Below are 25637 nucleotides of genomic sequence, written 5' to 3'. Positions count from 1 at the left end.
AACAATGTGGGGGAGAGGGAAGGGTGCTGACCCACTGCAGATCAGCAATGGACCTGTGCGGTTCAGACCCGTGTTGTTCAAGGGTCAACTGTACTGAATTTGGAAGTTACACACTGGCCTTTTCAGGGAACAGTGAGTGGATGTCCAAAATGTGGGCAAGGAATGAATTAGGACTAGAGATTGGCTGGGCCACGCGGTGGAGAACCCGCAATGTCAAGGCAAGGAGCTTACACTTCTTCCCGTCGGTGGCTGAACACTGCTCAGTGCATCTGACAGGAGGTGGGCATTTCACATGCATCTATTAACAATTGCCCCACAAGATTAGTGTCCCTGTTTTACAGGTGAAAGACCAAGCTCTGAGGGGCCAGGTGACTTGCCAAAGGACTTGAGTGCTAAAACTGAGCTTTGGGAAGACAAAACCAGCATCAAACTGAAGGGGGAAGAACAGGGGCATCACCAAAGGCAGTGCAGCTTGGTCTACAGGGTCTACCAGGGGAGAAACCAAAAAGTGCTAATTCGACTGAATTCCCGATTCTCTGGGGCTAAGGTCTTCACTTAGGTCTGGTCCTCAAGGAGGCATCAAATGCTTACTTAGATGGCTTCAGCCGCTGCTTTTGCCGAAATGTGCATATGAGGAAGAAAACAGACATTGGTTCAAGATGCTAAAGCGTAGGGCCATCCAAACCAGGCCTTCCTGGAGGCCATTCCAGACTAAAAAGGCGCCAAAAATATGTACTGACTGTTGCTTCTGGGGACCCTGCTGACCCTCAGAGCCATTGTTTTGCCCTATTCCGCCTGCCGAGGCCCAGGACATAATCACTGGTGCTGGAAACACGTCCGTTTCATAGGAAAGCTGTTTGGGGGACTGCTGGTGGCCTCGGGAAAGACCCTTCCCTTGTGTGGGCCTTTCCCCTCCTTCAGTAAACTAAAGGCAGTCCGGCTATTTGTTGTCTAATCCAAGTATATACACAGAGCTCTTAGAATGTACTAGTCTCTGGTTTCCTGACCCAAGTCACCAACCCCCTTAAGGACAGAAATGTAGCCAGCTGTAGGGAGGGGAGAGGACTCCGGGGCAAAGTCAAACCAGCCACAGGAAGGGTAAGTATGAGTATAGATGCCACAAGAGTAGAAGGAAGTATCCAGGCTGTGAACGGAGGGGAAGGGAACTACTTTGCTGAGCACCTATTCCACGCTGGAGGCTTGACACTTCTTACTTCTGTGTGGCAATGGCTCATCACCCCAAGTTTTAAACCGAGACGCCCACTCAGAGAGGATCTCTTTCCCAAGTGCACATACCTAGCAAGGAAAACCCCCAGCATTTGAACTAGATCAACTCCACAGCCCAGAGCCTCATGACTCTCATGCAGACTGTTAATAAAATGAGATGGGAAAACCTCCCTCGCCCACTTCCCACCCAGTCGAAGCACCTCACCCACCCACTTGCCTGAGCTTCTCCCATTTAGTGCCTCACCTCCCAGGGCTAAGGCCTCTCTCCATGGGCTGCACCATGGGGGAGGGGGCATAAGGAGGAGGCAGAGGCGGGAGGTGAGCACAAGGTCTTTTATGAGGCATCAAATATACATTCTTATATACAAGGAGGAAAAAAGACAATGCCTGAACCCCAGCTCCTCTCCATACAGCCCCTCCCACTGCCACCCTCCCCTGCCCCCAGGCCCCTCGGTCCCTGGCCCCACAGCCAGCCATGTCTGTCTGTCTCTACTGTAGGCCCATGGTGGAGAGGGGAGAGGGGGGCAGGAGCTGAGAAAGGAGCTGGATATGCGGGGCAAGAAGAGGAGCTGGAGTTTGTAAAAAATATATTTATAATAAATAAACAGGGCTGTAAAGGGGCTGGAGAGGCAGCGGAGATTTTGATGGACAGAAGGACTCAGGCATTCTGGCTCCCAGCCCCGGCTCTGATGGCTTCAATCTCTGCCTCAGGAGGGACAGCTTGGGTTCATGGTGGCCCTCTGGGAGCCTCTCTCCCAGGGCTGATGCTGAGTGCCCTGCCCCAGAGAGGTGTGTGTGGGTGATATTTGTAAAGTGCATTGTCTTCCATTGTAGGTGTGGTAGATGTAAGGGAAGGGGGGGGCATGCAATATGGGTGAGGGAGGGCAGTGCCCTTCTCATCCCAGACCTGAGCCCCCCCACCCGCCCAACCTGTCTGAACTTTGATCAGGATAAGAACGGAGCAAGGAGAGGCAAGGGCCTGATGCTGAAGAGGTCTGAGCTGGGGCACAGACTTGCTCTGGAAAGGAAGCACTGCCCCATCTGGGGGCCAGCGTAAGCCGGGGCCCACCCACCTAGTGCAGGGACAGTCCATGTCCTCCAGCAGGCGGAGAGACACATGGAAATGTGGAGCCAGGCCCTGAGGTCAGAGAGAGGGCCACACCCTAAGGTTTGACAACTCTGCGGAGCTCCCTCCTAGCCCCTCGTGGCCAGAGGTGCCCTACCTTCACCCTCCCTGACGCCTGCCCTTCCCTACCAGCCAGAGCCGACAGGAAGCTCACACTGGCGGGGAGGTCTGAGGCCACCCAGCTGGACCTGGTGCGGGGGTGGGGGGGGGATCTCCAAAAAGTCCTCAACACTCCCCAGAGCTCGAGCCCTGTATCCAGGCTTCAAGTGGCAAGGATCCTCGAATCTGGAAGGAAACCCCATGGCGACTGTTGGGGGTTAGAGGAGGGGTCCCGAGGCAGGGAGGAAGTGGGGAGGAGGACATTTCTATGTGTATATATATTTTGGAAAAACTGAGAAAGCAGAGAGAGAGTACACGGCCCCTCTCCTGTGGAGTCCCCGGACCTCCCTGGGCCCCAGCTCACTCTCTCCATTCATCAGACCACGGTGCTAATCCGACTTGGCTTGGCCTTAGGGTTTGCAGTGGGTGGGTTGGCTGTGCCGGGGGGCCCAGAGGCGTGCAGTGGGCCATGGGGGGAGGTGGGCGGCAGGGGTGAGTGCGGGGTGTGGGGCGAGGGTGGGGGCAGGGGTGGGTAGGAGGGGTGCGGTGGAATGGGCGAGTGTGGGGACAGTGGTGACTGGGGGTGGTGGGGGTGGGAGTAGGAGCCCCCTGGTGGCCGGGATCCTGGGCCCCCAGAGGCCCCTGCTGCTGGCATCATCTGTGGGTGGTGGCTGAAGATGAAGTGCTTGGGGCCCTGTTTGTGAGCGGGAGGGTGCTGGGGGGCAGGACTGTACAGGGGCAATGGGGATGTGGGCTGGTGCAGGGGGTGGCGGCCATGTGGAGCAAACTGAGGGTGTCCTCCAGCGCCCCGTCTGGGAGCTCTGCCTGGCCGGCCCAAGGTATAGTGCTGGGGGCCCGGAACTGGGCCGTGGGCGTGGAAGTGGCGATGTGGCCCCACAGGTGGGGCTGAGGCGGGAGGTGGTGGAATGGAGCCCAGTTGAGGCAGGGGTGGGGGCTGCTGAGGGGGTGGGGGGAGAGGGGGTTGCTGAGGTGGAAGGTAGGGTGGCGGGGCAGGGCCTGGTCCTTGGCAATATTGGGCATGCAGTGCCTGGAGCTTGGACTGCCCATCGGGCAGCACCCCCAGGCTACCGTGGCTGTGACCATGGTGGTGGTGGTGGTGGTGGTGGTGGTGGGTGGAAGAAGCAGATGAAGAGGAGGCAGAGGCCTGGCCTGTTGGCGGTGGTGGCATCTGGAAGGGCCCCTTGCCCCGCTTGCTTCCAAATAGGGAGCCCAGGAAGGATGAGGAGTTGGAGATGGGCCTCTGGCTCTTGTACTCCTCTGGCGGCGGGGGTGGGGGCGGAGGTGGCATCCTCTGGTGAGGGCGTGGACTGCTAATAACGGACCCCTGGAAGGGGGAGGGAGGGAAGTCAGGCCAGTCTAGACACCCTAAATCCCCAACCCTAAACTCCCCCTGGGCCCTGAGGGCTGGAGCTGGGGAGACAGGAGCCCCCCACAGCATCATGAGAACCGAGTAACAGTCCTGTACTTGTACATGGAGCTCCCCAGCTGGCAGGGCTGTGCTGTCAAATCCACTACCTCATCTGAGCCTCAGCTGAGAGAGGAAGAATTAGCGGTCCCTCCTCATCCCCATTTTGCAGGCAGAGAATGTTAGGCCCAGAGAGACAGAGCGACTCGCTGAGGCTCCAAGAGCAGGACTTGGAGGTATGAGCTCCTCGGCCCAACTCCAAGGGCCTTACTACTCAGAGTCGGCCCAGGGGTTGAGAGGGGGCTCGGGAGAGTGGAAGACAGACTGAGAGACAGGCAGAGTGAGGACAGACAGAGTTGAGGACAGATGGAGAGAGTGGTTGGCTGGGAGAGGCAGCCGCAGGGTTCCCAGCAGGGAAGAGGGGAGAAGCAACAGGGCCCCTCCTCCTCCGGGGTCCACGCAGGGCAGGGCTCATGCAGAGGGCAAGTTGGGCAGGAGCTGGCACTTACTTCGATGGTGCTGTCCAGCGATCCCACGCTGTTACGCCGCCCCCGCTTCCCTGCACCCACAAGCAAGGAGCCCAGCGTCAGAGTGGCAACCCCCCCTCCCCACCCTGCTGGGCTCCTGAGCTGGGCACCGGGTCTGGGCCCCTCCCGGGGACAGACACCCTATTCCCTTTCCCCCACTGAAGAAGGGGGGTGGGGAGGAGGAGAGGTGGAGAAGGAGGAGCAAAAGGAGGAAGAGATGGAGGAGGAGGAGAGGTAGTTCAGGAGAAATAGAAGAGGAAAAAGAGGAGAGGTGGAACAGCAGAGAGGGGCTAAGACTGTGGCCCCGCTGCACACTCCCTGGCCCGAACCCTGGGCTCCACCTGTTCTGACTTGGCTCCCAGGCCCCCTGCAGCGCAGAGCCCAGGGCTCTGGATGAAGGCAGGGGGCTTGCATATGTGGCGGGTGCAGGGAAGGCTGCCGGTCAGTGAAAGGAGGCAAAGCGGACACCGGGTCCCACGTCTCCCCAGCCAGGGCAGGGGCCCGGAAGACTTGCCTGCATCTGAGAGGTCTCGCAGGGAGCTGCTGAGCGCACCCCGTTTGAGCCCATCGCCTGCTCCGTAGGTATCCTCCAGGCTGCTTCGGGCCAGCGTGCCATTCACTGAGTCCTTGGCCCCTCCGGGCTGGGAAGCGTTAGGCCGCATCATACCTTTCTGCTTCTCCAGCTCCGCTGGATGGCAGGGAGGGAGACAGGGATCCAAGGTCAGGAACAGGAGTGAGAGGCCACCTGACTGACCCCAGCCCACCATGGGCCTTTCCCTTTGCCTACTCTGTCCCCAGGGATCCGCCGTTGCCCTCGGATCCCCAGCATGTGCCCACAACCCTGAGCTACACCTCCTAAGCCCCCTGCAGGCCACCATCTCCTCTGGTGTGGTCTTCCCTCCCTCCCTCTCAGTGCCTGCTCCTCCTCTTGCCCTTCTTGCTTTCCCCCTCCTCTGCCCACTCTCAGTTTGGTCTCCTAAACAAGTCTTGCCCTCAAAACAGTTCTGCAGTGGCTGGGTGGCAGTAGGGGCACGAAAGCCCTTCTAAACTATTGCAGAGGCCAATCGCCCAAGTCCGCTCAGTTCCCAGACACTCTGCTACAGAGCAGAGGGTTTCTGGAAGGGCAGGAGCAGGAAATGGACAGGAATCGCGTCCGCTAGTATGTGCCAGCAGTATGCCGGGCACTCTGCGTCCTCGGTCTCTCTCAATCCTCGCAAGAGTTCGGAGGCAAACGTTATCATCCACGTTTGTCAGGGGAAGAAACTGCGAATCCGAGAAGTCATACAGCTGGAAGTGGGGGAGCCGGCGTTCTGGAAGCAGGTCTACCTGAGACCACAGGCTGTGCTCTTCAGCTTCCTTATAACCCCACCCCCTGCGGAGGTCACGGAGCCTGCTATGCCCTCCCCTGGTCTTGTGCCCCAGGTGCGGGGGGGAGGTCTTAAGGGTCTGGTGAACTAAAATGTGTGAGCCTGCCTTGCTGAGGAGTAGAGTAGACCCTGGAACTGTGAAGGTCTCACTGAGGAGTGGTCCGCCACCTCTCTCTTCCTCCCTCCTTTTTTCTCCTTAACACCATGTTACTACTTAACTAACTGCTTAAGCTGGAGAAGAAAAACGTGGACAGCATTGAGAAAGAGATGTAATCACTATTTTTCATTATATATAATCAAAATGACTTGGTGTGGTTGCTGGGGGCTGGGAGGATGGGTCACTGGGACTCGGCTGTGGTACTAGCATGTGGGGAGGTGAGAGGAGGGGCTGCGAAGGAGAATAACATCTGCTGGTCACCGAGGATGTTCAACACTAGTGTCCTACTAGCTTGGCGGACACCATGTCGGCCTTATCTCATCGAATGTCCACAACTCTGTGGAGGAGATTTCACTATCCCAATTCATGTAGGAAGAAATTGGGACTCAGACTGTCAAACAACTTGCTCCAGCTTACCCAGATAATAAGTAGCATACCTGGGACCTGAAACTAGAGTCCTACCTCCAATACCCTGATTCTTCTCCCTGATGCCTTTCCTTGGAAAGAAGAGTTGGTCATAATTAGGGTTTGGAATAAAAATCAGAGGTTGACAGGTAATGAGCCCCTTGTCACTGAAGGTATTCAAGCAGAGGTTGAAGGGTTCCTGGAATGAGGGTAGGAAGGTTGGGCATGCTAACCCGCAACTCTGCTATTTTCAGACGACAGAATTCTTGGTGTGGACAGGGCACCGTATCAGGATGGGATGTAAAAGACACAGTGGGGCTACTCACACTCCACGCGGTATTTCTCCATCTCCTGCACCTCAGCAATGGACTCACGCAGGTCAGATGTGAAGCGCAGCCTATCCTGGAGGCTGGGGGCGTTGAAGATGATGAGGACTTTTCGCTCCCCGCCAGGTACTGCAGACAGTAACTTGATTCCAAACTGGTAATCTGCGGGGCAAGGGGAGGTGGGGCCCCTTATCAGGACTGAAACGAGGTGGCTCATATGCAAAAGAATATTTCTAATGTCCAACTCTGATTGAGCCTCTTCTCTGCTCAGCATCTTCAGTGGCTTCCTTTTGTCCCCATAGTCCCCCCCAAGAGCCTCCTGGGAGTCATGGCCCTGTTATTCCCTCTACTCTGGGACATAAGGGCAAACTGAACTCTGGCTGCCTTCTAGAACCCCTTTCTTTATGCCTCTACCTCTACTCACATCGCTTCTCCTGCCCAGGAGGCCACCCAACAAAGCTCCTCTGGCTCAGTCCTTCAAAGTGCAGCATCATCACCATCTCTTTGGCCTACCACACTGTGGGACCATGAGCTCCCCAGGGCACAGACCAGGTCATACTCCACCTTGGCCTGCCCTACATCCTGGGACCAAGTAGGTGACCTTAGCCCAGTTATAAAGGACTCCAAAAACTGGAGGTTGGTGTAGATGAAGGATGAGAATGGGGGCCATGGCATAGACTCTTGGGATGATGGGATCCACTCAGGGACTCACATGAATTCTGGAAGAGCTGCATGTGCATTTCCACCAGGGGGAAAGACTGACGGAAGCTGTACGTCACCAAGATCTTCTTCTTCTGGAAAATTTTGGTGACCTTTGGCAGGGGTGGGAAAAAGACAAGAGGCAGGGTTTGGGGTGGGGAATTTCCAAATGGCACCTATTTCTCATCACCTTCCTCTCCTCCCACTGCCACTAACAGACATATAAACACAAACACACATACCCACAAACTGGGGAGAACTGAAGCTTGAGGAGCACAACAGGAGAGGCAGGAGAAAATGCAAGTTCCTGATGTAATGATGACGCACACACAGGCGTTTACAATTTTCGCAGGAAGTAACTGAATGCTGCTTCCCCCAGGAAGCCTGTCCTAACACCCCACACAGATCCACCCCCACCTCCCCCGAGTACTGACTGGTTCAGCGCCTTTACCATCGTCAAGCTTGAGAGTGCTCTGAGTGTGGAGCGCCCCCTGCTGGACCGGGAGCGCCAAGAGGCAGGAGCCTGGTTTTCTTGTATCTCACCCACTCCCTTGGGTCCCGGCACACAATGGTAGTCTCCACTGAACCAAAGTATATAGTTAATGTCTTCCTCTCAACAACCCAAGGTCTTTGTCAAGTACTTGGGGACTCTGGACTCAACTAACATAGGTTGTGAATACCTCAGACAGTTTGCAAGTAGAGCAGTCTGCAATTTGCGGTGAAAAGCAAATTATTTGGCCCTGGCTGGGTAGCACAGTTGGTTGGAGTGTCATCCCGTGCACCCAAAGGTGGCGGGTTCGATTCCTGGTCAGGGCACATTTCCACGTGGTGGATTCAATCCCTGCTCGGGGTGCTTTCAAAAAGCAATCTATCAATGTTTCTCTCTCTCTCAAATCAATAAAAACATGTCCTCAGGGGTGGATTGAAAATAATTTTTAAAGCAAATGATTTGACTTCAAGAGAGTTAGAGTGTACAGTTAGGCAAAAAGTTTTTTAGTCCTTCAGACTGCGAGCACCCCAAGAACAAGGACTGAGTCTCGGTCACCTCTGTGAACCAAGTGCCTAGCACAGGGCTGGACACACACAGGGGTCAGTGCGTGACAGATGTGGAAACATTTACTCAGCAGCTGTATGGGCACTGCTCCAGGTGTCACCCTTAGGACCACCCTCTGAGATAGAGAGCAGCCCAATTTCACAGAGCAGGGAATTAAGGCCCAGAGAGGGCATTGCAGGGGCTTCATCTAAAGCAGTGATTCCCAACTTGGAGTGACTTTGTCCCCCAGGGGACATTCAGCAATGTCTGCAGGTATTTTTGGTTGAAGAAGTGCTAAAGACATCCAGCAGATAGAGACCAGGGTGCTGCTACAATGCACGGAACAGCCCCCGCAACAAAGAATTCTCTGGTCCCAAATGTCAATGGTGCCGAAGTTGAGACCCTGCTCTAAAGGAGAGAAGATCAAGGGGGACAAGTCACTGTCCTCAAATCCCTGAGCAGAGAAGGAACTTGTCCTCTGTGATCCCAAGGCTTGAGTGACAATCGTTGGAGGAAACCCATTGGGAGACAGATTCTAGTAGCCTTCTGTCTCCGCAGTCACACAAGCAAAGGGCCATGCAGAAAGTGGGTTCTTGCCCTGGGTGAGGCTGGACAGGAGAGCCTGAAATTCCCTCCCCGCCTGCAGAGTCCGCAGAGTCCTCAGTGTCCCAGCTCTGAAACACGCTTATCCACACTGGTAACAAGCTCGGTTTGAAGAATGACTTCAAGCACCCTGACCACCTTGAAGGTTCCAGACTGACCCCAGGGTCATAGGTTCATCTCCCTCCACCCAACTCTCCAGGCCATTGAGGTGGACCAGGACACTTCCTACCACCTCCCAGGTTGCAAGCCTAACATCTCCTGCTCCCGTGTGGCGGTTACTACCTTCAAATGGATACAGGAGGTAAAGGAGGGGCAGGGGCAGCCTGTACCTTGTCCGAGACCGCACAGATCACGTGGCAGAACAGCTCACCCACCATATCTCCACCACTAATGTTCACATGGTTCACAGCTCACAGGGGCCCAGCTCACCACCTCCTCTCCAGCTCCTCTCCCACAGCGCTCTTACCACGAGGAGGTCATTGAAGAGGAAGACTTCCCGCTGATGCAGCCCTAGCCTTTGGGGGCGGTTCGGATCCGGCACCTCATAGAGCTGGCAGCAGCAAACCAGTCGTCGGTGAGGAAGAGACAGGACCTAGACAGGCATGAAGAAACAGGTGTCAGCAAGTCCAGCGCGGCAGCTCCAGCACCTTAATACTGACTGCAAGAGGACATTTACCTCTGATACATATCATTGTCACTGAGACACAAGGAGCCCAAGAAACTAAGGCCCGGGCTTTTCTGGTGCCTTGCCTTTGACCCGGTAGCTCCCTCTGTCTGGAATGCCTTTCTCGCCCAGCTTCATATGGTCACATTCCACTCTTCCTCCGAATCCCACTTCCAGTGCCATCTCTTCCAAGAAGCCATTCCTGCTCTCCATGGGCTGAAAACGACCTCTCCCTCCTTTGTGTTCCCCTAAACTAACTGTAAGGCAAAATCACTGTGTCTTTGTACCACATGCCCCCTGCCCCTTCGGCTCTGTGCGTGCCCCCAACGACAGAGACCACGTCTGATTCATATCCGCATCCCTGGTGCCCAGTGAAATGCTGGGCTCAGTGGAGAGGCATCCGTCAATGTTTGTTGAATAAAAGACTAGAATATGTTCTTGATTGGTTATCAACTATTGATTGGCTCCTCATTTGGGATGAACAGGCAAAACCAGAGGTGAGAAGGATGCTAAGATTTATCCAACACCCCCTGTGTGCCTTGTAGTGTGCTAGGGGCGTTCCTATAGAGCGACCCACTCAGTGTGCACCGTGAGCCCCGAGGATTGCATTAGTACCCATTCCGTTTAGAAAGTGCAGTGGGCCTAGGGCTCAGAGAGGGCAGAGGTTAACCCAAAACCTGTCCCGTCTGAAGCTTCACAAGTCACTCACCGGCTTCTTGCCCACAATCATGCGCTCCACAGCCTGCACCTGGGACACATGGTCATCATTGGTCCGAAGTTCACGCCCCTGGATTCGCTGGTAGATGCCCACTAGGAGATCTCGAGGGATGTCTTCACCATTGTCAACCCCTGGGGGGGGAGTAACACAGAGATATATGGCATAAATGTGGGGAGCGGGTGGCAGGAGTTCTCCACAGCACCCCACACGCAGGCTAGAAGAAGTGGGCACCCTCGATCCCTCTGTCAGGATTGGCCAGGAAAGCATCCTTCAACCAGATAGCCAGTTGTTTTCCTCGCCAGTGTGTGGATTTTGTCTAAACAACTCAGACCACACTGTGCTTGAAATAATCAGATACATTTTTTGCCTTTCTAATGAGCAAAAATAGTGTTAAATGATAATATCCAATGTTAATAAGAGCGCAAAGAAGCAGACACGTAATATTAACATACTTATTTTGGAAGGTAATTTGGCCAGAACCTAAATATTCTGTGATTCCTCTTTTAGGAATTACTCAGAAATATGTACAAAGACATATGTACAAGTGCTAGTGAGGGGAAATTTTTGACACAATCTAAGTTCTACCAATAGAGGAACAGCTAAGTAAAGCTGAGTATCTGTTTAATAAAATAATTTAAAGTTATTAAAAACATGCTGTTTACAAATAGCATGAGAAAATTCCTGTAGCAGGTTAAGTGAAAAGAGCGGGATAAATTGCATATATGACCTTTATCTTTCAAAAAGTTACATAAGCAATAGCAAAAAAGACTAGAATATACCAAAATATCAACTATGGTTGCCTCCAGGGGGCAGAATTTTGGGTGATTCAAAGAAACGTTCTAATTTTCTATATTTCCAAAGTTCTGGAGTGAGCAGATATTCATTTCACTTGTTTGTTTATTTCCTTAATAAGTAGAGGCGGAAAGATATACATATATACATACACATAAAATACATATAAACACACAAACATATTTATAGAGAGAGAGAGAGGAGGGAGGGAGGAAAAGAGGGAGGAAGAATGAATGAAATGAATGAATGAACGAATGACTAATGACAGGATTCTGGGAGATGGCTCCAGATGGCCTCTGATCTGTCTCCCTCCTCCCGTCTACCATCCTTCTCCACTCCTGATCGTCTGCTAAGCAAACCCACTCACTCTTCTCTCTAAACCTTCTGTTGAAGAAAATGTTTTCTCCTTTGTAAATGCCACACCTCCTCCTTGGACAGGTGCTAAAGGAACATACTTCATCACACTGCCTTCTGACCTCAGCTGTCAGAGTGCTTAAGCTTATCGACTGTGCAAACCCCGAAGGTCAGCAAATTTGTCGTCTGCTTGTTTTTCTGCAATTCTATCTCCCTCTTTTGTTTCTGTTTCGATAATCCTAACATCTGTGCCATTTTTAGGAGGCTGCAATCTTTGGTGAGAGGTAGGGCCTGACATCAACACAATAAACCAAGAAAAAAGGTCAAGGTGACAGCTTTAATCTGGCCCTCGTATACTGATTCCAACTGGATCATCTACCCCACCTCGACTGTTCTCCAGACAGCTTTACATTTTCCTACTTCTGTGCCTTCGTGATTCTTACAGCCAGGTAAGTTCTACTTTACCTGTGCCTTCGAGGTCCACCTTAAAATGAATACTGCTTCCTCCAGGAAGTGTGTTGGAGGTGGGCTCTCCCTCCTCTGAGCTGACCGTACTTTTGGCCTGCCTGATATCACGGTCTGAGATCACTGATCGCTTTCTGCCTTGTGTCGCCTCTGGTACTATATAAGTCAGTCTCTCTCACAAACAGGGAGCTCTCTTGGGGCAGGGACTATGGCAGATGCCCTTCCACTATCCTTAGCACCCATTATAGCCCCTAGCACGCATGAGACACTCAGTTAGTGTCAACTGGTTGGATAAATGGTTGCGTTAAAGAAGAAATGCATAAAGAGAGAAAAGAGCACTAAAATAATTACATGAGCCTTTATGGGCATAAATAAAGAAGAGAGGAAAGGAGGGAGTGATGAGTGAACGGACAATGAATGAATGCGTGAACCAGTATAAGCTCTATAAGAGTCTCTTGTTTAGGGCCTGCTCAGTCAATGTTCCGTGCAGGAATGAGTGGATGGACACATGACTGAATGAATTCATAAGCAAATGCTCCAAGAACATCCGGTCTTAGCAGAAAGTGAGACCATCACAAGTTCATTTCCAGGGAGCCTTCCCCACCCCACTCTCCCACCCTGCCCACTTTCCCTTCCCAGGGGAAGGACAGGAAAAGGTGATAGGGAGGTCTGGGGTCACCTCTCAGGTTCTTGATGAAGTCATCTAATTTCATCTTGCGTTCAGCCTTGACGCTGGGACTGTACATGTCAGTATTGAGGAGGATGATGGCAAAAGCAAGGATGAAGATGGTGTCTGGGTTCCGGAACTGGCGCACGAGAGCTGGGTTACACACACAGTACCGCTGGCTGCAGAGCAGGAGGGGTCAGGGCCAGGGTCAGGCACCAGTAATCACCTACCCACAATCCTCCCGGTCTGGCACCACCAACCCTCTCCTCCTCCTCCCTAGCCCTTTGGATCTATCTTTTTTCTTCAGGGTTTCCCCAGACTAGCATGTAAAATTCACAATCACTACCTTTTATTGAACTCTGCCAGAGGATTTATGTGCATGTCTTATGTAATCCTGTCACAGTCCTGCAAGGTAGCGATTAGCAGCCCCATTTTACAGATGAAGTAACTGAGACCCCCAGTGGTAAGATAACGTGCCCAAAGTATTAGAGCTGGTAAATGGGAAAGCCAGGATGAAAGTCTATATCTTTCTGACTGCAAAGCAAATCCTTCTCCCATTATGGGAAACAACTTCTCAGCAACTCTTCTGTTTCCCCTCTAAACACCCCCAAATTGGTGGAGCCAGAATTTATACCCAGTTCTGCGTGATCCCTGCAGCATTCATATAGTAGAGGATAAGAGTTAAGGACCAGGTCCTGCTGCTGTGCCTCAGTGGGTTGGAGTGTTGTCCCATGCACTGAAAGGTTGAGGGTTCGATCCCAGTTAGGGCATGAACAGGAGGCAGCCAATTGATATTTTTCTCTCACATTGATGTTTCTCTCACTCTTCCTCTTCCTTCCTCTCTCTCTAAAATCAGTAAAAACATATCCTTGGATGAAGATTAAAAAAAAAACAAAAACAGTTGAGTATCTCTCCATCCCTCATTCTCTTGGTCTCTTTCTTCTCTCACTCTCTTTCCTTCTCTCTCTCTCTCTCTCTCTCTCTCTCTCTCTCTCTCTCTCTCTCTCTCTGTTTCTCTCCTTATCCTCAAAAAAAAAAAAAGTTAAGGGTCATGGAGTCAGACACACTTGAGTTCAAATCTTGGTTCCACCAACTTATTCACTGTATGACTCTGGGCAAGTTACTTAACCTCTCTAAACTTAAAATTTCTCATCTGCAAGATGGAAATAGTAATAGAAACACCTACCTTACAGGGTTGTTGTGAGTATTTGGCGAAATAATCATGTAAAGTGCCCAGCTCAGCACCTGCTACCTGGTACGTGCTCAACAAACATTGGCTATTGCTGCTGCTGTCATGACTTACTGGAGGCCCATGTCCCAGACACTAAGCTACGTGCTTTATGCACATCACGTCAGATCTTCACAACCTAACTGCCTTGCAAGGTAAGATTTATAACTGCCATTTTCTGATGAGGAAAGCACGAGGCTGAGAGAGGTGATCTGTAGGCACACTGTGCTGCCCCCCGAACTGGGGAACATCAGCTTTAGAGGCGGGAAGCAGGCGCACCTGAAGGCTTCGATGAGTCGCTCCACTTTCTGGGCCTCGCCCTGAACCCGGATATGGGATTGGAACTTCCGGAGCGCATCATCCAAATCCATGGAGGAGAAGTCCATCTCATCCACCACACAGCTGAGGAGCGAAGAAGGCGGTGTGGCACAGTCAATTCCTCTGCAGAAAACCTCAGACCCACCCTGACCTGCTCAATTGGACAAACTCCTCCACAGACAAACATCCACAAGATAGGGACCTGTGGCCCAAGGAAGTACATATGAGGATGGAACTTTTAAAACTGAATCCACCCCAGCAAATCAGGTCCAGGCACATGGTTACTAAGAGTCCTTTCCACTACCCACTCATTTCTGAGATGGGAAAACTGAGGCCCAAAGGAGGCCATGGGATAAGCATGCCTTACCTGGGACCACCCCAAAGTCTCTAGGAATAGGGCCAAGAGAGATCTGACCTCTTTGGTGCAGAGGGGTATGGGAGCAGGAAGGGCTATTTGTCCCGTTTTGCAAAGTTTATCTGAGCAGAAAGGACAGGCTGCCCCATTCTTCCCTCCTGCCCTCCTTTTCCAGGAATCCCTGGCCCAGCCTGCCCCATCCTGGGGTCCTCACTCCAACACGTCTCTGTTGAACTGCTTCTGCCGGTTCCCTAGGAATTCCCCTATCATCTGCCGGCTGAGGCCTTTCCGCTCCAGGATGAAGTGAGCCACTCCCACTGGTGTGTCTGACAGGAAGCCCCGCTCGATCAGATACTGGATCCCCTTCTCTGGCTTCCTGCAGAAAGAGGGGAGGTAGATGAGATGGCTGTCCTCCTAGAACTCTGCCCTCTGTCCCACGGCTTGAACTAATTTGGGGCCCGACTATGACCTCAGAGAACCAAGGAAGTCAAATACATAATTTGATCCAATCCCTTCAGAAAACTGAGGCCCAAGGAGAGGAAGCCACTTTCCCATTTCACAGTTTCAAAATTCCAGGCATCCTCAACCCAACTTCCTCCTTCACTGGAGACACACTACAATGGAAAGAAAATTAAGATTTAGTGAGAGACTGCTCTGCGCCAGGAGCTCTGACATTCCCAGCAGGCATGGAAGAGCCCTGGGAGAGGGCCTGAGCTCCCGGCTAAGCCCTTCTTTCCAAGTTCCAGACTCTCAGAGTAGGAAAGAAGCGAAGAGGTTACTTTGCTCCTTACCCCACATCCCACCTATACAGGCGTCACCCAGCCTCTGAGCATTTCCACAGACAAGGTGATCCCTACTTTCCCCTAGGCCAAATCTGGGTCTGAGCTATGCCACATTCAGAATCCCACCTTAAGACCCCACGAGGCTAAAATTTGGAACAGACTTTGGTGCGACAGGACTCTCAGACCCATCACTTACCATGCGTGACTCGGGACAATTCCCTTTACTTCTTCAAGCCTCCGTTCTTTCTCTATAAAATAGGGACACCACCACCCACCTTGCCGAGTTATTCTGAGAACTAAATATAGGTGTTTAGGTGGCAGTGTCTAATAGGCTACAGATGTAAGGCATTTCTTTTCTAACTATTTTCAAATCAAATGTCACACTCCCATCCCACTCCTAAGCACCTGGCCCAGGACCAGGCATCTAGAAAGAGATTGGTCCTGGTTACTGACTAGTCTAGCACCCCACCCTGCCCCCAATACCTCAAATATACACACCCTGTTAGTCAATAGGTGGAAGCACCGAATCCCAAGGAAAGAACCCACCTTGCTCAGGGCTACACAGCAAGTCTGGCCAAAGTAAGGGGTCCAGGTCTCCTGTTTCTCAGAGCAGGACTCTCTCTATACCACATGGCTCCCCACCAAAAGGGGGAGGTTGGGGACCCCAGGTTCAGAATCTACTCTATAGATAGAAAACCGGGGCTCAGAGAGGGGAGCATCTCGCCCAAGATCACACAGCCAGTCAGGGGCAGCGCTAGGACTAGCCGTGCCTCTTATGGGTGTGTCGGCACACTGTCTACTCTGCCACCCTGTTGCCAATCCCCTTCACTGAACAGCTGGGGGGAAGCACTATCCACAAAATGAGAAGCTGGCAGAAGCAGATGGCTGCTTGGGGTTCGGCCCCAGGGGTCAAAGTGCATGGTGGCAGGGTAGGAAGGGGCAAGGTGGGCAGGAATGGGAAGTACATACTTATTGAAGAGGTTGAGGCCGATTCTGTAATGCCGCCTCTGTACCACGTCGTTGTTGAAGGCTGGGGAGTCCCAGCTGTGCCGTGTCTCTCGCTGGTAAGTCTGCTTGCACAGGCCAGTGGCTGGAGGCTCCCGCAGGCTGTCCCTCGAAGAGGAGCCAGAGCTGCAGTTGATGGTCTCGTTGGAATTGCTGGAGCTCTCAAGGCTCTCATTATCTCCACCGTCAGAGTTCTCGCCTGTGGCCTCGCACTTCCCCAACCTCCGACCCCCGGCCACACCACTGGGCCCAGTGCCACTGTTTGGGGCTGGTGGCAGGGGCCCAGGTGGGGCTGGGGCTGGGCCTTCTGGGGCTGGGTAGTGGCGGTGTGGGATCGGGGCCCTGCCTGGTGGCCCTTTGTGCTTCAGGGTCCCATGGGGGCTGCAGCCATCGGCCTCATACACCAGCTGGCGGTGGACAGAGCCGCGATCTGAGCGGTCACTCAGGTCTACAGAGCTGTCACTAGGAGGCTCAATGGTAAGCAGAGGAAGGTGAGCAGCCCGCAGCCGGAAATCCCGACATTCCAAGCACCCAGGCCCCCTTCGAGGGCCTTCCTCACGGCTACCATCTTCCCGGGTCCCTGGCGGCCCTGGTGGAGGAACTGGCGGGAGAGGGGCTGGTGCCCAGAACTCAGGCCGGCCCTGGGGTGGGGGCTCTGTGCTGGGCAGTCGTTCAGGGGATGGTGGGGGAACTGGGTCATCCAAGTAGAGGGGCAGGTCACTGAAGGATGTGGCTGAGCTGTCCTCTTGCTGTTCCTTCGACTCTCGCTTCTCCAGCTGGGCTGACCCTGTCTCCTCAGACATAGGCCCCGATGGGTGGCAGTTCAGGGCCTCGTCGATGGATTCGGCCAAAGACTTCACCTGTGTTTGGAGGGAATGGAGAGGAGAAAGGGAGAGAAAGGAAGAGAAGATGAAGGAAAGGTTGGTAGGATGGGGAAAGGGTGGGAATGAGGGAGAAGGGGAAGGGAATAGGGTGAACTTCCTGGTCGGTTAGCCAGGAAAAGGGATTCCCCTCCCCCACCTCCACAGGTTCTCAGCAGTACATAAAATAAGTCCCAGGAAGCCATTGTGAACTCACAGGAGCTGAGACTAATGTCCACAAGATCCCTTCTCAGATATCCCAATACCTCCTCAATGTTCTTATAAACCCAAGCCAAATGCCACCTACTCTGATTCAATCCATACTACTGCCTCTGTCATCCCCTGGGTGAAGCAAAATCCCAGCTTCCCCCGGGCTTCCAGAGCCCTCTGTCTCGTTCTGTCTTAGGAAATCCCTGATTTAGCCTTGAGAATCCAGACCATGGCTGGTAACTCTACCTCCCTGTGGTATTCAGCCTCTCAACTGGCCCCCAATGATTCCTGCCTCCTGGTATTCACACTCTTGTGTACCACACCGTCTCGGGGTTGGTCTGTGGGACTGATAGCACATGGCAAAAGTGATGAGAGGTCACTTCCAAGATTAGGTTATGAAAGACTAGAGTTTCTATCCTGAGTGCTTTCACTTGCTTGTGCTTTCTCTCTCAGACCCTTTGCTCTGGGGAAGCCATGCCATGCCAGTCCTATGGAGAGGCCCATGTAGTGAGAACCTGCTAACAGTCAAGCGAGTGAGCTTGGAAGCAGACCTGTCAGCCCCAGTCAAGTCTTCCGAGACTGTTGCCCCACCCTACAGCTTGATTACAGCCTCATGAGAGACCCTGAGCCAGAACAGCCAGCCAAGCCACTCCGAGATACCTGGTCCTCAGAGATAATGTTTGTTGTTTAAGTTCAGTCTTTAAATTCAGTTTTAAGCTACTAACTCTTGGAGCCATTTGTTATGCAGCAATAGATAACTAATACACTTCCCCATCAGATTTGGATAGCACCGAGAGCTGGGCCTAGGCCTGGTTCCTTGTTCTTCCTACCAGATTGTGAGCCTCTTCCCTCAGCTCCCCCTTGAAGGACGGGTCCAGGCCAAGTTTTTCTCTTTCTAACTCAGCTCAACACATTTCTTTTTTTATCCTCACCCGAGGACATTTTTGCATTTATCTTCAGATAGAGCAGGAGGGACAGAGGGAGGAAGAGAGAGAGAGAGAGAAACATCAATGTGAGAGAGACCCATCGACTGGCTGCCACCCACACGACCCCAACCAGGGCCAGGGACAAGCTGCACATAGCCCTTAGCGGGAACCAAACCTGGAACTCTCTGGTCCGCGGGCTGACACTCTAACTGCTGAGCCAAACCGGCCAGGGCTCAACACATTTCTTGACATAGAAGAGATGTTCAAATAATGTTTGTTGTATGAGTGAACAGATGAATGATTTAGATTTGTCTTTAATATTTCTTTCCTTCCCTCTACCCCTCACCCAACACATACCCCTTCACTGCCTCCAGGGTGGCATGCCCAGGCCGGTGGCAGGGCCAGATCAGAGAGGTTAGAACAGAGTGATTTCTTCTCTTATAAAGCGTCCATTCATTCGACAACTGCCCTTCTTGTTTTTAGGAAGGAAACTAACATGTACTTAGTAGCTACCACATACTAGGTGTTTTTATATACATTACCTAGCTGAATCTCTGAAACAACTCTAAAAGGAAAGTTTTGCCCTGGCCAGTTTGGCTCAGCGGTTAGAGCTTGGCCTGCAGTCTGGAGAGACCCGGGTTCGGTTCCCGCTAAGGGCACGTACCTCGGTTGCAGTTTGTCCCCGGCCCTGGTTGGGTCATGTGGGTGGCAGCCACTCGATGTGTCCCTTTCACGTGGATGTTTCTCTCTCTCTCTCTCTCCCTCCCACTCTACCTGAACAAAATATCGAAAACAATGTCCTCGGGTGGGGATAAAAAAATGAAAATAAAATAAATAAATAAATAAAAGGAAAGTTTTATCTCCATTTGACTTGTCATGTTTCAGTGAGGTTAAACAGTTTGCCCAAGGTCACACAGCTGGGAAATGGCAGAGCTGGAATTCGCACCCGAGCAGCTGTGCTGACAAGCCCAGGCCTAGAATGCCGTCCTGCTACCAGCAGCGCCTCTGCGTTCCCACCCTTCCATGCCTTTGCACATGCAATGCCCAAGCAAGCAGCACCCTGCCAACAAGCCCTGGCTTGCTGAATCTGATTTGTCTGGTAAGGCCCAGTTCCATTGCTGTTTTCTCCAAGAAGCCTTCTGTGGTCCACCCAGAAGAAAGCTTCTTCTCCCTCTTCTGAGTCCCCATGTGAGTACTAGATGTGATCCTTTCTCATGGCTCTGAGCACACTCTGTTTCAGGAGACAGTCGTGTGCACACGTAGCAGCCATTAGATCCTTGAGAGCTACTGGCCTGGGAGATCCTTGAGAACAAGGGCCTGGTGGTCCATCTGCCTCCCCGACGGCGCCCAGCGTGGAGCCTGGCCCGGGGTAGTGTGGTGTAGGTACAAGGGTGTGGGCTTTGGAGCCAGACAGAGCTGAGTTCCAATCCAGTTTGGAAAAGTCATTTCACCTCTCAGGGTCTCAAAGCCTCAGTCACCTCCTCTATAAAGTTGGGGTACCCCCATCTCACAGGTCATTATGAGGTACACACAGTAGAGGCTCATCACCTGTTAGGCAGGCCTTAATTTGATAGTGAATCAAGTTGCAAAGAGTGAGAACTTTAATTTTTTTATGTGTTCTATGCACCCAGATTTTTAACTTGCTTGTTTAACCAATATAATTTTTTGTCTTGCCAATTCTGTCTCATTGATCTCACAGCCCCTACTCATGGTAGTTAGTCACTGTTCTTGAATGCTTGTCAGGGAATGTCTTTTAGTTTGAAGTATAGGTAAGAAGTCGTAGGAGTAGCCAGAGCATAGGGATGAGGAGGAAGGGCCCTTTTCAAGGATGCTGACCTGTTTGGAGAAGGAGTCCTCGAGCTCTGTGATGTCATTGGAAAACTCTCCAGATGTGGTGACCGAGCTTCCCCCACCATCGATGCCCCCTCCACAGGAGCCTCCATATGGGAGCCCCCGTTCAAGCCGGTGGCTCCGGGCACCAGCCATGGCACCCTCGTCCAGCGAGGCAGGCTTGCCCTCGAAGTACGCGGGGTTCTGTGCCTTCTCATACTCCTCGAAGGAGAACTGCATTCGCATGTTGGACAGGATGATGCGTCGGGACATGCGGCTTTCTGAAGCTGAGCTGCGGAGCCGCTCAAAGTTCTTGTTCATGCGGTACTGGCGGAAGGCCGTCTGGATGGTCCTGGCAGCCCTGCGGCTCAGGAAGGAGCCCCCGTACTTCCTCTCCAGCATTTCCACCTGGCAGGGTAGGGTTGAAGGGAAAGAGGTCAGACACTCACTATAGCCTCATCTCCCTGGACCTCAACCACACCACCACCGAGTCACAGCTCACTTGACAGCTGCCTGAATGTTCCAGGCTGTGCTCTCAGCACTGTCTGTTCACTCTAACCTCAGATGGCACTTGTCACACGGGGCTGGATTGTGGTTTTCTTTTATTATTCACAAGAAGTAGATAGTCAGTATTCCAAAAAAGTTAGAAAAAACAGAGAAGCCAAAAAGGAAAGGAGGAAGAAGGGAGGGAGAGAAGGAGGGAAGAAAGGGAGGGAGGGAGGGAGGGAAGGAAGAAGGGAGGGAGGGAAAGAAGAAGGAAAAAAAAGAAGTGAAGGGATTAAGCGGAAAAACCTCATAAACAAAGACAACAGCATGGTGATTGCCAGAGGGGAAGAGGGGGAGGTAGAGGAGGGTAAGGGATGGATAAATGGTGATGGAAGGAGACTTGACTTGGGGTGGTGAACATAGAACTCAATATACAGATGATATATTATAGAATTATACAGTTGGAACCTATATGATTTATTAATGTCATCCCAATAAATTCAATAAAAAAGAAAGAAAGAAAAATTGAGAGCAAGAAGGAGGAGAGGAAGGAGGAAGAGAGAGAAAGAGAGGGGAGGAGAGGGAGGGAGGATGTGGAGGGGGAGAGAGGGAAGGAAGGAAGGAAGGAAGGAAGGAAGGTTGGTTCACTCAAGGTCCCAACACCTAGGCACAACCACAGTTAACATTTTGGTGTATGTCCTTCCAGTTTATTTTTTCTATACATAGTATTTTGTGCTCCCCCTTAGCTAAACAATATCTTGTGTGATACATGTGATATATTGTAGCACACTCTTCTGAAATTGCCAACTGATGTGTGTGCTTCCTCCATTAGACTGAGAGTTTTGAGGTCCGGGTCCAGGGCTCAATCAGTTTTACATCTCCAGGGCCCAGCAGTGTTTGCTGAGGGAATGGAGACCTGGTGGGTAGGTGTTGAATGAGTCCCCAGTAGTGTGAAGCGTCCTGGAGCCAGTCTTCTCCCATTCCAGTCTCACTATCCCTCCATGCACACCACCCTCCAGTCCACACCCCAACCCCGTCCTTGGTTCCCTCACACCCCCACTCCCACTCCCAGCCAGAGCCGTCTCCCCTGTACCTTCTTGTCCTGCAGGTCCGTGGAGAGTTCGTAGCTGTCGGACAGGGCCTTGGAGCGCTTTATCTCCTCCTCCTCCTGCTTCCTCAGAGCAACACTGGCTGGCTGGAGGCGAGCCCGCTGAGCCCAGGGAAGGCCCACCCCAGCAGGGGGACCCCCCATATGGCTGCTGCTGGGGGGCAGCTGGCTCAGCCGGTAGGGGGGTTGGCTCCCAGGACTATCAACCGCTGTGCTCAGGTCGCTGCCTGGGGCATCACCCTCCACACTGTGGGGATGAGATAAGATAAGCCAGGATGTGGGAACAAAGGACGCCTGCTGGGCCAGACTGAGTATGTGGACCAAATCCCTTCCGCAACCCCATCCCCCTCAGCTTCTTCACAGATACAGGGACCCCAATACTTAAAGGCCAGAAAGGAGTCCTACCCCCCAAGCTGTCTCGTCACTGCCTTCGTGGTCCCTTCCCTTCAGGTCCCCCTGCCTTCACGGCCCTGTCCTCATTCCACCTCGGCCTCGGGCCCCTGCAGCTTCATCCTGAAGAGCCCTTGCCCCTCGTGGACCCTCTCCCGCCGCAGCTCCATCCTCTAGGCTCCTTTCCCTTTAGGCTTGGGCTTCTCGGTCTCGACCGCAGTCCTATTCATCCCTCACTGCCTGGCCCCCTCATGGCCAAGTCCCTTCACAGACTTATCCCCAGAATAGTTTCATCCCGGTCTTGTCCCCACAACCCCCTTTTTCTAATAGTCCTGTCCTATAACAGCTCCACCTCCAAATCCACCTTCCCCTGATGGGCCATTTCCCTTATAGCTCCACCCCGCCCCCACCCAGCCCTCTTCCCCTCACAGCTCCGTTCCCTCTGGGCTCTGTCCCCAGCCCTACCTGTGCTGCGGTTTCCCTCCCTGCCTAGTCCCAGCACCATCCCAGACCAGCCCTGTCCCCGGCCCCGGGTCCACTCCTGGCATCCTGGGCATCCAAGTTCTCCCCTCCCTGCCCAGTCCTGCCCCTGCAACCCCACCCCTGCCCTTAGAGGCCTGGACTTGGGCCTGGCCAGTTCCCAGGGTTCCTTGGCTGCCAGGGCACAGGGCTCAGTGACAGTGGGAGGGGACGCCCATCCAGCATCCTCACAGGTAAAGAGCTGCCCTTCGGGGCAGCTTCCTTTTTCTCCTCATGGCCTCCTCTGCTCAGCTGGGGGAGGGAGACAGGGGTCTCCAGGCTGAAGAGTGGCAAGAGCTGGGTGCTGGGCCTCGCCTGCCCTGGTTACTCAGAGCTGTTGTTCCACCAGATCTGCTGCCATGGTGCCATGGCAACCAGGCTGCCAGGGAACCCAGGTGGCGACAGAGCCCAGACGCCCTGAGCCCAGAGGGCACGGTGTGGAGCCACAGGGGTGGGTGAACAGGAGAGGGAACTAAGAGGGGAGGTCTGGTGAGGCCTGGAGGGGGTTTCCGTGGTGTGGAAACGGGTGTGGCTGGGCCCAGGTGATGGTCTGGTTTGGGCAGACACAAGGTTGAGGGGGCTCTTGGCTGGTGAAAGGGTTAAGGGCCCACCCCCCAGGCCCTACTTTGGCAAAGGCCAGGGTGCAGGGCGGGGCAGAGCTGAGGTGGGTGTAGGGGGCTCCCCACCAGTGCAGGAGCTTGAGCTGCACCAGGCCTCCAGGTGAGCACCCTGGGCTGGGTGCTGGGCTCCGTGGAGAAGCTGCACCCATGAGGCTGGGTCCTGGGCTGCAAGGGTGGAGCTTCCACCTACTGTTCATCTCCGCCCTCCTAAGTACCAGTCTCAACACTACTGGGCACCAGGCGGAAATAAGCTGGGAGGCTGCCCTTTACCCCGCAGTCTCTCACCTGGGCCTCAGGGGCCTGTGGAGCCCCCCTCCAGGAGTCGGGCTCAGCCCTGCCCCTTGCCCCTACCCGAGGCATCTCCGATGCCCCCCCCAGGGCTGCAGGATCTCTCCCCAGCACGCAGCTCCAGCTCAGTTCTGATCAACTGTCTTTGTTCACGAAGAACAAAGCTCCGCTGCCCGCCAGAGATAGCCTAAGTTCCTTATTTTGGCATCTGAGGCCTCTCCAAGAGAACAACAGCTAATGCTTAGAGAGCGCATAGCATGTCTAGGCACTGTTTTTACCACTTCACATTTAATAACTTGTTTACTCTTCAAAACAACCCTATAAGCTAGGTATTGTTATTTATCTTTATTTTACATGTAAAAAAACCGAGGCCCAGAGAGGTTAAGTAATATATCTGTGATCACAGGCAGCTGTTAATGATAGAGCCAGGATCCAAATCCAGGCGGTCTGGCTCCAGAGCTCACACTGAAACATTCATCCATGCTGTAGGGTTGGCTGCCAGTCCCCCACCCCATCCTCCCCTCCCTCCAGCCTGGCCCGGACCCTGTTTCTCCCCAGTACTCCTCTGCTTTCTACCTCCAACGCTGCTCATACAGTACCTTTCACCTGGAACGCAGTCCCTATCATCTCTGCCATCTGCAATCTGAGAAATCCCCCCACACCCTAGATCCATCAAGATTCAAGTCATATGCCACCACTAAGAAGCCCTCCCAAAGCCCGCCTCCAGCCAGAAATCATGCCTGCTCCTGTTCGGAGCTCCCCCACACAGCACGTCTGTCCTTCTTTTTATGGCGCAGGTTAGCTTTGGCAAGGCGTGACAGCTATTTGTGGTCATGGCTCCCAGAATCCCAGTGTAAGAGAATTTGGTAATCTCCTTACTAACACAGAGTCCAAGGCCTGGAGCAGAGTAGGTGCTCAATAAAAACTTCCAGAGTAAGAGAGTCAGTGGGCGAGCTCTGGTGGGCTTATTAAGTGAGAGGACTTATCTGTCCTCCCTCACCTAAATTTTGATCACAACATCCAGTCTGTTCTCCATCCTGTGGCCAGAGAGAGCTTTCCAAAGTACAAATCTGACTATTTTGCTCTCCCACCAAAACCCTTCCATGGCTCCTCATGACTCAACCAGCAAACAATTGAGCACTTTCTCTATGCCAGGCACAGTGCTGGGGGCTGCAAATGTGACAGTGAACAAGACACATAAGATTTGTTCCCTCGGGGAGGTGACACTGTAGCAGGAGAAGCGGACTATAAATATATACTATTATTTCAGGTAGAGATAAGTGCTAGGAAGGGAACTACAGCACAATAATTAAAGGTGCTGTTTCACATGTGGTGGTCAGGGAAGGTCTTTGGGAAGAAATGGCATATCAGCAGAGCCCTGACGGAAGGGAAAGGGTAAGCTGTGTGGTTATCTGAGGCAAGAGTGGTGCAGACAGGGCAGAGCCAGTGCAAAAGCCCTGAGGTAGAACTGTGCCTGGCGTGATTGAGGCACAGCGAGGAACAGTGTGGCTGGAGCAGAGTGACCTCAAGGAAAGTGATAAGACCCAGATCAGAGAGGTAGTAAGGGACCAAATCATGAAAGGTGTTGAGCCCACAATAAAGAGTGGCTTCTGCTCTGATTGAGATGAGTAGAGGAGGAAGAGGATCTAACAGGTATTGTCGGGATTATCATCAATGGGATAACTTCCAACTTCTTCACCATAGCCATGGAATGGCTCTCTTGACCTGATCTCTTCCTCTTTTTTCTTATTGATTTTTTTAGAGAGTGAGGAAGGGAGAGAGATAGAAACATCGATTGGCTGCCTCCTGCATGCCCCCTACCAGAGGATTGAACTCGCAACCTGGACATGTGCCCTGACCAGGAATCAAACGAGGACTTCTCAGTCCGTGGGACAACGCTCAGTCCACTGAGCCACACTGGCTGGGTTGATCTCTTCCTCTTATACCCACTGCCCCGATACCCTAACCTGGCAACCTCCTGCTCATCCTTCAACGTTCAGCTCAGGTGTGCCCTTCCATGCTTGCCTGCCCCTCCACACAGGTTGGCTCACAGGCTC

General features: G+C 52.9%; 1 protein-coding gene across 4 annotated transcripts in view; it reads right to left on the bottom strand.

Moving 5' to 3' along the window:
* Positions 1-1546: 1546 nt before the first annotated feature.
* Positions 1547-25637, bottom strand: part of IQSEC2 (IQ motif and Sec7 domain ArfGEF 2) — an 80169-nt gene continuing 56078 nt past the window's right edge. For 2 of the 4 annotated variants that reach the window (XM_036271026.1, XM_036271024.1), the window contains 13 exons: positions 21749-22010; positions 20176-20577; positions 16308-17203; positions 14771-14932; positions 14163-14285; positions 12668-12834; positions 10369-10508; positions 9462-9587; positions 7373-7472; positions 6661-6822; positions 4920-5093; positions 4388-4437; positions 2755-3797 (listed from right to left, as the gene is read on the bottom strand). In XM_036271026.1, the coding sequence (XP_036126919.1) occupies positions 2829-3797; positions 4388-4437; positions 4920-5093; positions 6661-6822; positions 7373-7472; positions 9462-9587; positions 10369-10508; positions 12668-12834; positions 14163-14285; positions 14771-14932; positions 16308-17203; positions 20176-20577; positions 21749-22010 (3733 nt within the window). In that variant the 3' untranslated portion in view covers positions 2755-2828. Of the gene's footprint in view, positions 3798-4387; positions 4438-4919; positions 5094-6660; positions 6823-7372; positions 7473-9461; positions 9588-10368; positions 10509-12667; positions 12835-14162; positions 14286-14770; positions 14933-16307; positions 17204-20175; positions 20578-21748; positions 22011-25637 lie in introns of all 4 variants that reach the window. The other 2 variants (XM_036271022.1, XM_036271025.1) reach the window with 2 other exon arrangements.

Source organism: Molossus molossus, unplaced genomic scaffold, assembly GCF_014108415.1.
Source record: "Molossus molossus isolate mMolMol1 unplaced genomic scaffold, mMolMol1.p scaffold_m16_p_2, whole genome shotgun sequence".
NCBI lineage: Eukaryota > Metazoa > Chordata > Mammalia > Chiroptera > Molossidae > Molossus > Molossus molossus.
This window is presented reverse-complemented; position numbering and strand designations above follow the sequence as displayed.